This window comes from Aplidium turbinatum, chromosome 4, assembly GCF_918807975.1.
Source record: "Aplidium turbinatum chromosome 4, kaAplTurb1.1, whole genome shotgun sequence".
NCBI lineage: Eukaryota > Metazoa > Chordata > Ascidiacea > Aplousobranchia > Polyclinidae > Aplidium > Aplidium turbinatum.
The window spans coordinates 38,547,250-38,559,143 of record NC_137475.1 but is presented as its reverse complement, the minus strand read 5'-3'; the positions used below and the strand labels follow the sequence as shown (position 1 = coordinate 38,559,143).

Below are 11,894 nucleotides of genomic sequence, written 5' to 3'. Positions count from 1 at the left end.
TCAATTGGCCTGGCCATGAAGATAAGTGTTACATGCACATTTCTTCAATCATGATGATTTTGGACAGTCCTTCCACTACAACTGGCAGAATATACACATTTTCGGCTCCAAACATGGAAACTGTGAATCGTCGCTTCATTTGCATTCAAGATGAGCATTGATTGGCTTCTATTATGTTGGGTTTGATTGCCTGAAATTGCTGTCTAGGTCTTGACTAATGTTACAATAATGGCATGCTGTTCTATGTGTCCAAGTGTGCAACAACCTTTGTTCATTCATGTTAATTTATATTTTTGCTTCCTCTCACAATGCTTAGTTACTGTACATGCTAGAAACTGTGGTTTGCAGTTTATTCGCATGCATGACAATCCGTGTTCAATTGTCTAGTAATATGTGCACAAAATGCTGCCCCGAGCCTTTGCTGGCTGCTTCATTTTTGTAAACGAAATTCACCATCATAAAACCCGTCAGAACCAAAAGAATGATTTATATTTGCCTTCTACAACGTCAAACTCTGGTAAGAAGATGCTATGTTTTAATGGAGTGAAACTATGGAATCAAGTACCAAAAGAAATGAAAGAAAAGTCTTTTAATGTTTTTAAATATAAATGTTTATTAAAGAATTTGTACAATAATCACTCCTGAAACGTATCATCCGCTTATTTCTCTACACAGTTTTTTTATGTTGCCCTGTGCTATTCCATTAATGTATTATGTAAAGTGCTGGTATTGTGCTATACAGTATATTATATGTATGTGTTAATGTTCTTAATTTTGTGCCTTTTATTTAAATGTTTGGGTGGCAGCTGACTTTGGTGACCTTTCGGTCTTTTGGTGCCATCCCTGCTGTGCGAATTATTTTGTGTTTTTGCTTTTTGTGTCTTTATTTTTCGCCAACAAAATAAAAAATAAACTGAACTCTCACATGTTCAGCTACATGGTAGAAACCGTGGTTGTCGGTTTATTTACATGCATGGCGACCCTTGTTCTTGCGCTTTTATTCATTCCGATTGTTGCCCCTCACATGTTGTAATGGCTCTGCAGTGAGCATATTTTGTCCAGTGTCACATAATGTTAAATGCAAAATGGGATGCACTAGTTATACATGCAAAACTATAGGTTTACTTTATTGAATACTTTTTAATTGTATTTTATTGCAGAAAGTCACTTAAAACTATCTTTAATGTTTCGTACACTTCTTGGCACTAATAATCTTACAATGATGTATGTATATATGTAATTTTACAATGATCAGTGCAGACAAAGCCCATATATTCCAATTCAGAAATGATAGCAGAAATGCATAGACTTGTAGTTATATCCTCAGAATAGTGTGACTTTATTTTGCAATGTATATACTTTCTTTCTCAGATTGTTATGTATTTCTTAGATTGTTGCATATGCTGTTCTTTAATGTAACTTCTGACAAATTAAAGTAACACAATTGTACTGTGCACACTGTCCTACTAGTAGCAGCGAGACATGTTAAGAAAATGATATAATTAATTAATTATGTCCCACATAGGACAAGCTCATTACATCCTTTCGATGTATTAAACTCCTTCATCTTTATGTCTTGACTCCTTCACTTTGTGTAATAGTGTATTATACTACAGTACTGTACTATTCTTTGCTTGACATACAGTGGCGTAGTAAGGGGGGGGACCACCCAGTATGGACTGATGAATTGTTAGTGATTAAAGTGGAATTATTGGAATAGGAGTCAGTTATCTACGTCAATATTAGTATTGAGAAAAAGGCTTGACTACAGTTTTGCTCATAAAATAGTTGTAATACAAGTAGTGGTAATGGAATCTAAAGTCTTATCTCAAAATTCAAAAAAAAAATAAAATCTAATGTTTTTGACTATTTTAAAAATTCTGCATTTTTGTGCACAATTTTTATTATGAGGTTGTGAATTGTAAGTGATTTAAAAGATATTTTTGGAATATAACATCTATGCTAATAATAATGATCAAAAAAATTTTGAAAAAAATGTGTGGCCGCATGGCGAAATCGGCCATGATATCGAAGCACTACAAATGTTTATATCACAAAAAGTGTAACTCCTAGCTCATTTTAACCTTCATTTTTGGAAAGCCCACCCCTGAAAATGGGGGGATAGATACCAGTTTTATGAAGATTGGGCAACTAGGTCCCAAGATATGAGCATTTTTATGCGGCTCACTAAAAAAATCGCCACCTGGTGGTCAAAGATTAAAATAGCGATAAAACAAAAACCGCTCGACCAATTTTGACAAAATTTGTGCCAAATAACTCAGAATTTCAAGCATTTTAAACTGGGAAAAAATGGGACAATTATAAATTTTATGGTTCCATGGCCTGGATGAATTATAATGAAATGACCCTGCACTACGTAGCACTCTGAAAAGTATAAGCAATTCTAAAAGCAAACATTGAAGGAGAATTCCTGTTGTATTTTGTTATCCGTTTTTGATTTGTAAAATAAACATCATAGCATACTTTCATCGTATGCTTTTCAAGCTTGAATCAGCTTGAAAAGCAGATTTCATAGCACATCACTGTGAAGAATAAAATAGGCTTTCTATTAACACCGTAACTTAAATAAAGTGCAGTATGCCGGAGTAGTTAGTCTAATGTTCACTCTCGACATTAGATCCCTTCAATGCAGAGTACTTTACCATATCTAAAGTTTTGGCGGTACTGCTAAACATTCGAACTGCAGGCGCGGTATCACATTCAACTCTTTAACGTTGTCGACCAAAGTAGTGTTCTGCGCCAGCAGCAAACGTTTCTCAAATTATTGCTGGTAAGGACAGGCATCTGAAGCTTTACTTAGTAGCATCTTCTCTCTATTGATATCTCCAACTAAATCTGAAAATCAATGACCTATATCATAAATAACATTTAACAGTGTATGTTACAATTAGCACACGTGTTCATCACTAATTAACTATACACAGGGATCATGCCAGATTAGTGAATCTTCTCAATATACGAGTACATTATAGCAGTGAGCACCATATGCTTATTGCTTAAATTGAAACAAACAAAACATTATATGTGTAACACATTACGTGATTCACTAGGCATAAGCTCTTAATTTTTACTAATGTCAACCATCATGACATATTATACAACATAAAATTACACTATTTTGTTATGTTGATCTTACCTGATGAAACTGTTTTTCCCACTGTGCTGTTGAAACAGAAAACCTTTTGTTTTCATCACTTGGAACTTTGTGCAAACAAAATCCCATACTTGTAGTGTTACATTGTGGTAAACAGCAGTTTATTCCACCACATTTACGCTTAACTTGTGACATTATCAATTTAAATAAGCATAACTAGGATAATAAGTAGACTAATTGACCTTAAAAACATGACATGCTTAAGATAATAAAGAATAGGAAATTACAACACAAAGGAAATAAACAAAACATAACCTTTGTCAGCATAACGGCCTTAACTGATCCACCGTTGATAGTTAGCAATATGCCTGTATTTGTATAGCCTACCTTCCAAGCAGATTCTGTGATTTGACCACAGTCTCTATATCAAAAACTTAAGACTAACTTAGTAGGATAATCTGGTAATAAGAAAAAATAGCCTAGGCCTATTTAAAGGTAATCTGCAAATAAGAATTTAACCTAACAACCTGCAGTTGACATTACTCGGCTAAGCCTGCCTAATGCCTATAGACTTTTGGCTACAACTTGCAAAAGTACTGTACTTCCACTTGAGGCGCTGTCTCAAATGCTAGGACACACCCTTGCATAGCAACGCCATTGAGCTTCCAGACTAGTAGTATAGAGACTGTGGTTAGACCTCCCCCAGTTCAAAATGGAATATTGAACCTTTGATTGAAAAAGAGCAAAGTACACAATTTTTAATACAGTTAATGGAACACAGTATCGACTATCGAAGCCTGTATGCAATACCACAATTCAGCTTGTTGAGAATGATGATTGATACGTTAAATCTTTATCGAGAACTCGAAAAGCTGCTTTGAAAGCTTAATCTTGGTAGTTTCGCATACTTGTAGAGGCTTTGAACCACTGACACAGGCCTGAGTGTGACAAAGTTAAATTTCCAATTGTTGGAAGTGTTGTTGTCTGTGAGTTACGGTATTTCATCCACCAGCTGCCACTGAATGGAGAGCATCCTGTGAAATGCTTTGCTCAAGGAGGATGCAACCTAATTCGTACCATGAACAATTCGTACCGTCAGTTCGTACCTTAAAAAGATCAAGAGAAAAAATAAAAAAAGTCGAAGTCACTGATCGCAGTTTCCGCAAACATTTTAAAATTTTCCGCAAACAAACAAAAACTCTTAGGATCATTATCAGAAATTTAAAAATGTTTGCGGAAACTCTGACCAACCCTAACCCTTTTAAAATGTTTGCGGAAACTTCGATCAACCCTAACCCTTATAAAATGTTTGCGGAAACTGTGATCAGCGACTTCGGCTTTGTTCTATTTTTTCTCTCGATCTTTTCAGTTTGTTTGTTTGCAGAAACACCCTAACCCTAACTCTTTTAAAATGTTTGTGGAAACTCCGATCAACGCTAACCATGGATCACTGGCCCTAACCCTTTTAAAATGTTTGCGGAAAAACGGAAACTGCGATCAGCGATGTTCTATTTTTTTCTTTCGAACTTTTCAGTTTGTTTGCGGATATCGATACCTAACCGATACCCTAACCCTTTTAAAATGTTTGCGGAAACTGCGATCAGCGACTTCGGCTTTTTTTAATTTTTTTTCTAGATCATTTCAAGGTACGAACTGACGGTACGAATTGTTCATGGTACGAATTAGGTTGCATCCGCTCGAAGACACTCCCCAAGAATTGAACCAGCGTCGCATAATCTTGCAGTTTCTTTGTTTCTAAAGTCAGGCGCTTAACCACGTTACGAGCATCTATTGATGATGTTGACCATTCAGCCCTCGAAATTAGCTTCCATCTACGACGGCAAAAACGTTGCCGTCGCCAAATCAACAAACCTTGGATTACGGCGGCAATTGCTGTATGCTTTAATCAAACAAAATTTTATGCGCTTCTTCTTCATCGTCTGTCACACGGCGGTAGCCAAGAGCATCACGCAAGCTATTTTAAGTGCTGACAATGCTCTTGTGAACTGTGAAAAGTTTGCAACCTTATAAATGCTGGCTTAATTGTTACGCAAAAGTTATTCTTTCATCGAATGCTTATTTTTGACCGGTATCATTGCGAATATAAAAAGTGGTACAAAATTGGATAAATGGTTCTTCGGCAGTAAAGAAAAGTAATGCTTCCGATCATATGGCATCGCGCGTTCATGAAGGGGCAGTTTTGCGTCTTCAAGTATTCCAGTGACGACGCGACAACCTCATCCTCCGATGATTCCGATTCTGACTAGTTCTTTATCCAACAGACTTTGTGTTGCTCGCAGTATCCTAATTGTGCCGAAATTATTTTAGTGTACTGTATACGCAAATCGAGGCAATCTTCTCGCAGAGAGCTATTGATTTGTTATCGGTACCTGATTGAGCAATTAACGTTATTTCATGATAATTTAACATCGCTAGATGTCGAATTAATGTAAACAAACAACATAGTAAATTTCTTATTGGGCATTGTTGTTGCGGTGCTGACTCGAACGTTGAATCAACCCAAAATTAACTTACTTTTCCCCCCCAATGAGTTATAACGTGAATCACGGTAACAGCGTGCGTATCGTGTTGCTCGCTTTATTGTTACTTTTGGTATTATTACATCACAACAAATCAAACAGTGCGGTCGTGATAGACTATTCGATTTTTTTTTCTTCTCGTTTTACATGTTTTGATACAATTTTTTCGTAATAAACGTTCACAGCAATTGAATTGCCGAGGCAATTTCAACTTTTGCTGTTTGGCCTCGTCAATATTTTTGCGAAGTAAAAATATGCTAATTTTGAAGACTGTGTGAGTGTTCACAGCAAGTAAAATAGTCCGAGGTGAGGTCTTGGTGCGATGTTTCTGCTGATTATACTCCCGCTGCGAGTAAATCAAACAGGAAAAAATTTTGAACAATTTTTGTCGGAATTAAATGCTCATTTTGCGACGGCATTTTCTTTGCCGTAGCAGAATGGCCATTATGACGTTTGCGGCGGCATTTACCACGGCAATTGCCGTGTGCCGCCGCTAATTTCGAGAACTGCCATTTATGTAATTGATTGTGGGAAACATTATACTCGGACTGAGAAAGCCTCTGCTAAGTTATTCTTTGCCATTTCACTTATCTTACGTATAAAGGCTTTGAACCACTGACACAGGCCTAGTCACTGAGTTTTGCAAAGTGAAGTGTTTCCTTGATGTCTGTGAATTATTATTCCATTCATGAGTAGTCGCTAAATGGAAAGCTGTCTTTGAAATGTTTTACTCAAGCCCATATCATTATCATACCCCAAGAGTTAAACCAGTGCCGCTTGATGTCGCCGTTTCTTTGTTCATCAACTTAGTCTTTTGTTGTGGACTTGCATTGTTTATGTATTCTTTCGTTTCTGTTTTATTTGACAAAGCTTAAACACCTACTGTAATCATTTACTTGTATTGTAATGAAATATTTGTTCTGGTAGCCTCATATGGACATACTGTAGCTTCTGTCAACAATGGGAGATCCAAAATTAAATCCGAGTTTGGGAATGAAAGTTACTTTAGCTACAATGCGAAATATATTCTCTCGTGTTCCTCAGATGTCAACAACCACTTTTTATGAGATGTGGTCAGAGCAAAGAGGTGAGAATCTACAATCCCAAAATCACTGTAAAAGTTTGGTTTCATTTGATATCAGGGAGAAAAAAGAACGGGATATCAGTTTTATTCAAGGTTCTGTCTGGATCAATTCGTTAGATAGCTATGAATGCAACGTTAAAAAAGTCCAAGAAATTTTAAAAAGCAAAATAGTGGAAATTAACCCTGGAGAAAATCATCAGCTAAATGTTACTGTGACACAACCAGAAATCGATGTAGTTGTATATTGTTCTATTGGTTATCGATCAAATGACTTAATAAAACAATTACTGGAAATTGATTTGCTTCCTAACAACATGGCTCAGGTTAAAGTTAATCTTTATAATCTCGAAGGGAGTTTATTTAAATGGGCTAATGAAGATAAGCCCATGATTGATTTGGACTCTCAACCCACAAAGTTTGTTCATCCTTATAATGCTTTATGGGGTAAATTATTAAATAAAAATCGAAGAAAGGCATCTTTGTAAACATTTTGTGCATGTATATAAATAATTCACAGCTTTTTGAAGTTTTGGTGGATAGCTTATTGTGTTACGTCACAGACATATAAAGCTATAGTTGTGTCATAAAAACAGATTTAACATCAACGTTTTGTGCATGTATAAAGTAATTCACAGCTTTTTGACGTTTTGGTGGAGAGTAGGGATGCACAATACAGAATATCGAATCTCAATGTATTCGAATCGCATTTGCAGTTTCTTTTCAGATATCAGGATTCGAAAATAAATCTGTTGAATCAACAGTGTGCGACGTTAAACAAATGTAAAGTTGATATTTTACGTCTTGCGCGGACTTTTTTCTTCATGGACTGTTTGTTCCAAGCGATTTTTTTCTTCCTTCATAGGGTTTGCGCAGTTATCAGAACTGCAGACACGCAGTGCGTTTTCGTGTGGCCGTATGATAATGCTTGATGATGCATCGTATGATGCTTGATTTATCATATGTTATACTCTGTTTGACATGTGATACTAATACAATTCAAAATAAAGTACAAATATTTTTGCTTTTTGTTCGATATTATTTGGAAAAAATTGTCGTGTAATTTCAGAATAGATTCGAAATTAAGTATTCTAGAATAGCCAGGTATTCTGTATTGTGCATCCCTAGTGGAGAGCTTATTGTGTTATGTCATGGACATATAAAGTTGTGTCATAAAAACAGATTTAACATCATCAGTACTTCATGCAGTTATTCCAAAGAAGCATGTACGCCGGTACGGTATGCCAGATAATTGCAAGGAATCCTTGAACTGGAAGTAGCCTATTGCTCTCCAGTCTCCAGTAGTAAAAAAGTAAATATTATGGTAGGCTAAATTGTAAACATGACATCATTTTGTTCTGTTGGTAATATGTATTTTTTGCATATCGTAAAATTTTTTAAAATTAAAAGTACTAAATGTTTTGCAAGATGGATGGCTAGGCAATGGTAGCACTGCTGCCGTTGCCTGAATTAAATCACTTTATTGATTATTTTCTCAGTGCATTGCTAACATTATGTACTGTACAATGTACATATGTATCACATGACATGAGCCTCCTACATTAAGTTAGCAGTTGTGATCTGAGCATATGACAGACTAACAGCTGAGCAAGTGACAACTGAGCTAGCATATAACATTTCAGCAGGTGGCTAAAGTTGACAAATTATGAAACTGAGCAAGCCGAAGCTTGGCATGTCACAAGTTACCAAAATCAGTTTATCAATCGATGACCAAGCAAGTAAATCTCATTTACTGACTTGGCAGTAGCTGAAATGTATAGCTGAAATGTACTTGCTGGGTTGAAGCACTTGCGAAGTTGTCACATGCCGAGTGGTTTGATAGCATATCACATCTACAGCAAGTAGTACCTATTTATGGTAGAAATGTTTAAACAATTGAACAAGTAAAAGCATGAGATTGTATTTATTTCTTTTATTATATATATCTATATATGTTTTTTTTTTTTATCTAAATTGGAGTAAGTAGAAAATCAATATATTTAAAATTAAAAAATATTTGCAGTCTGGTGTTACATTGGCTATAGTGGTAATATGTATTGCATGATGTATATACAAGCAACAAGCGTGCAAAGAGCAAACTCATTTACTTTTAACTCTAGTTCAAGTCTTATCTTCGAATGTTTAAAGTCTAAGCCTCTGTGATGTTTTATCTATGATTTTAATGTTTTATTAAGCTTTAGCAACCTTCGTCCCCCGTTTAATAAGCCCACCCACTAAATAACCCCAAATCATTCGGTCCTGAGGTGGGCTTAATAAGTGGGACTACTGTATGTAGAATTAGTTACAATTTAGCAAAAAATGTTCATTTTCTCAAGGTCATATTTCTGTTTGCTAATGGGCATTTGTATTTTTTTAAATTTTAATATGAGTGGTTTTTCTATCTGATGCAATATTTTTTGTATATGCCGTACGGTACTTCATTTTGTGCAAAAGTTGTTATTTCACCAGCTATTAATATATATTATATTAAACTGTTTAGTTTTCTGTCTATGCATCTGGATATGTAAGCTAAAATTGTACTGAATAAATGAAAGGTTTTTGCTACTGACATTCACATTTAATTATCACACTGTCACCAAAATTGTTTTCATGCAAAAAAATATTGTAGATTTGTCATATATCGGATATGTGGTATAATATATTTTATTTTCTAACCAGAATATTGTTACATATATAATTGTTTTAACAATTTAGGGAAAAGTGTTGTAATTTTTTCTGTTGATGAAATCAGAGGCTTGAAGCATCTACTCACTTTCTACTTATCATGGTATGTATTCCATATAAAAAGTAAAGACCACTTTAATATAGGGTCTGCTACTATTCGGTGAGTCCGATTTGGTGAGTTCCTAACCTCTAACCCCTTACCCTAACCCTAAAACTGCAATGATAATTAGGCTACGGTACCCGATAATTTAAAAAAAATATTTGAAAAAATCACCGAATAGGGATCGAATGGGCCATTCCGTTAATATAAGCAGCGTTTCACTATGTGTGTTTTAATTTTTGTGCAGAGTTTTGGGTAATGCAGGTTTTGTTTTTTGTATAATAATTTAGAATGAAATAATTGTTGTAGTAACAATTGTAGCAAGATGTAAAATGCAATTAATCTGTCATAAATTTAAGAAACGAGTTTTTGAGTTTTGAAAATGTTACATTTGAAATTTTGAAAATGCACATTTGAAAATGCTTTTTTGTTATGTATTGTCATACAACAACACTAAGCAAGTGCTATTTTATACATTTAGGGACAAGGGTCTTCATACTTTTCTGAAGAAGAAGAGCAAGAAATCTTAGATGAAATGCACATAAACCGAAGATATTTGCAAGAAATCCAAAAAAGGTATTCACAGCTCGACACTAGCAAGTCTAAAGAAGAAACTGAAGGAGTGCCAGTTGAAGTTGCACTACAGATTCCAGAAGTCCATCTCCACAAAATCGCCACGTTTTTAGCTGAAAAATATGGCGGAAGAAACAAAATTATGTATCCAAGAGAGTTTGTGAACTTTTTCGGTGCCTTATCATCAAAGCGTGGTCCTGATGAAAAAGTCGAAATTCTATTTGACATTTTAGATGTTAAAAAGTTAGGTTTTCTGGGGCCAATAGAGTTATATCGTTACTACCACCTACTGTTATCCCCTTCATTAAGCGATAAGCAAATAGAAGAGATCACGAAAAATGCTGTCCAAGTAGCTAGTGAAAAAATTGATTTGAAGAAATTTCGTGAAATAATGCCGGAATGGCAAATTGCTGAAAAAATGACAATTGATCTGCAACTTACTGATTAGGGCTAATCTTATCAGTACAAAGTACAAATTTATTACCAGGGCCTGAAAATTAAAAAAAAGTGAATATTATTGTAAATTTTGTTACCGTTTTCATATACAGTATATAATATACTACATTACTACGGTATCATACTTTGTTATTTCAACTTACTTTGTATATACTTATAGTTTATCCTTTCAATATATACCCCAAATCTTTTCAAGGGACGATATTTTATACAATTTTTCACTGTTGTTTTAATGATTTATGTGAATAACGTAGTACAACAAATGTTAGGGAATCACCTATTGAATCGAAACATGAAAATTATGATTGCTCTTATACCTTCTGGTCGACTTAATCCAAATATTCAACCATCGTAGGTAAGTCTGGATGCAACAAAAAAAGGAACTCATGGAAAAGATCTGCTTGAAATAAAATTGCATTACATTGGAAAAGATGATAGCTAACGTTAATGTGTTCAAAACGAGGCTCTATTAATAAAATTGATATTATCGATTCCATACTGCTTACTATTTATAGTTTCCGTTTGGCATTTGCGTGCTGATCATCATTGATCTTGTGCAGCCAAAGGAGGTATCCTTATCTACCCATGTTGTTGATTGAGCGGCACCGAAAACATAGTTGTGATTTTTGTACGTAACTTTGTGTTGTGTCTTATGTGAGGTTAGATTACTAGGTAATCAGCAATCACTGGTTGTCAACTTCAAGTCATAAATATCATAGCTATTTGCGTACATGCTTTGCAATTGCAAAAAAGCTAAACTGGCTCAGTCGTGTGCTACCTGAGGTTTCATGCTGGGGGCTTAGCAATTGTCAGGTGCAACACTTATTCAAATAAAAATAGCGTTGCCATTACAATACGTGTTCACGTCATCATGACGTTAAAAACATTTACTTCATGACGTCACAGACTCACAAGGCAATTTGGCCCCAGAAACGTTCTCCAGCGTGACAAGTTGAAGGAAAAACCCTCTGTGAAAAATCAAAGTGCAAAATAAACTGTTAAAATCTTGTTGTCTATTTTATATTACGAACTGCAGTTCGTTGTACTATTTGTGGCACACGCAGCGACATGTTTTCGATATTACAACAATTTGTTTGGAGGATTGACATCATGCATCGTCTGTCACCTAAGCTCAATCAGCTGGTGTTGACAACGATGAATAAGAAATTCACTTTAAAAGTTAAATTCACGCACACTCTCTATTTGGACATTTGTTTGCTTTTTAATTGTATTTTGATTATGTTTTTAGTCCTTAACATTGCTTATCTAGATACCTACATATTACTTTTACACATTCCCTTGATTACACTTTGTGTATTTTTTAGTGACACTCACATTTTTTGG

General features: G+C 35.0%; 2 protein-coding genes across 3 annotated transcripts; both read left to right on the top strand.

Annotated features, from left to right (window-relative positions):
• The first annotated feature begins 5,974 nt into the window (after positions 1–5,974).
• LOC145768422 (uncharacterized) lies at positions 5,975–8,074 on the top strand. Of its 2 annotated transcripts, XM_082579912.1 has the most exons (2): positions 5,975–6,742; positions 7,946–8,074. In XM_082579912.1, exons 1-2 carry the CDS (start codon positions 6,616–6,618, stop codon positions 8,014–8,016), a joined length of 198 nt encoding a protein of 65 aa, XP_082436038.1. In that variant the 5' UTR covers positions 5,975–6,615; the 3' UTR covers positions 8,017–8,074. The 2 variants fall into 2 exon arrangements, with proteins under 2 accessions (XP_082436038.1, XP_082436037.1); XM_082579911.1 differs by lacking the exon at positions 7,946–8,074 and having other exon boundaries at positions 5,975–7,233.
• Positions 8,075–9,413: 1,339 nt separating this feature from the next.
• On the top strand, positions 9,414–11,875 carry LOC145768423 (uncharacterized). The gene is made up of 2 exons (XM_082579913.1): positions 9,414–9,524; positions 10,003–11,875. The coding sequence occupies exons 1-2, from the start codon at positions 9,522–9,524 to the stop codon at positions 10,540–10,542; spliced, it is 543 nt and encodes a 180-aa protein (XP_082436039.1). The 5' UTR covers positions 9,414–9,521; the 3' UTR covers positions 10,543–11,875.
• Positions 11,876–11,894: the final 19 nt, after the last annotated feature.

Excerpts from the sequence above, each read along its gene's own strand:
- LOC145768422 (XM_082579911.1), top strand. The coding sequence starts at position 6,616 with ATGGGAGATCCAAAATTAAATCCGAGTTTGGGAATGAAAGTTACTTTA.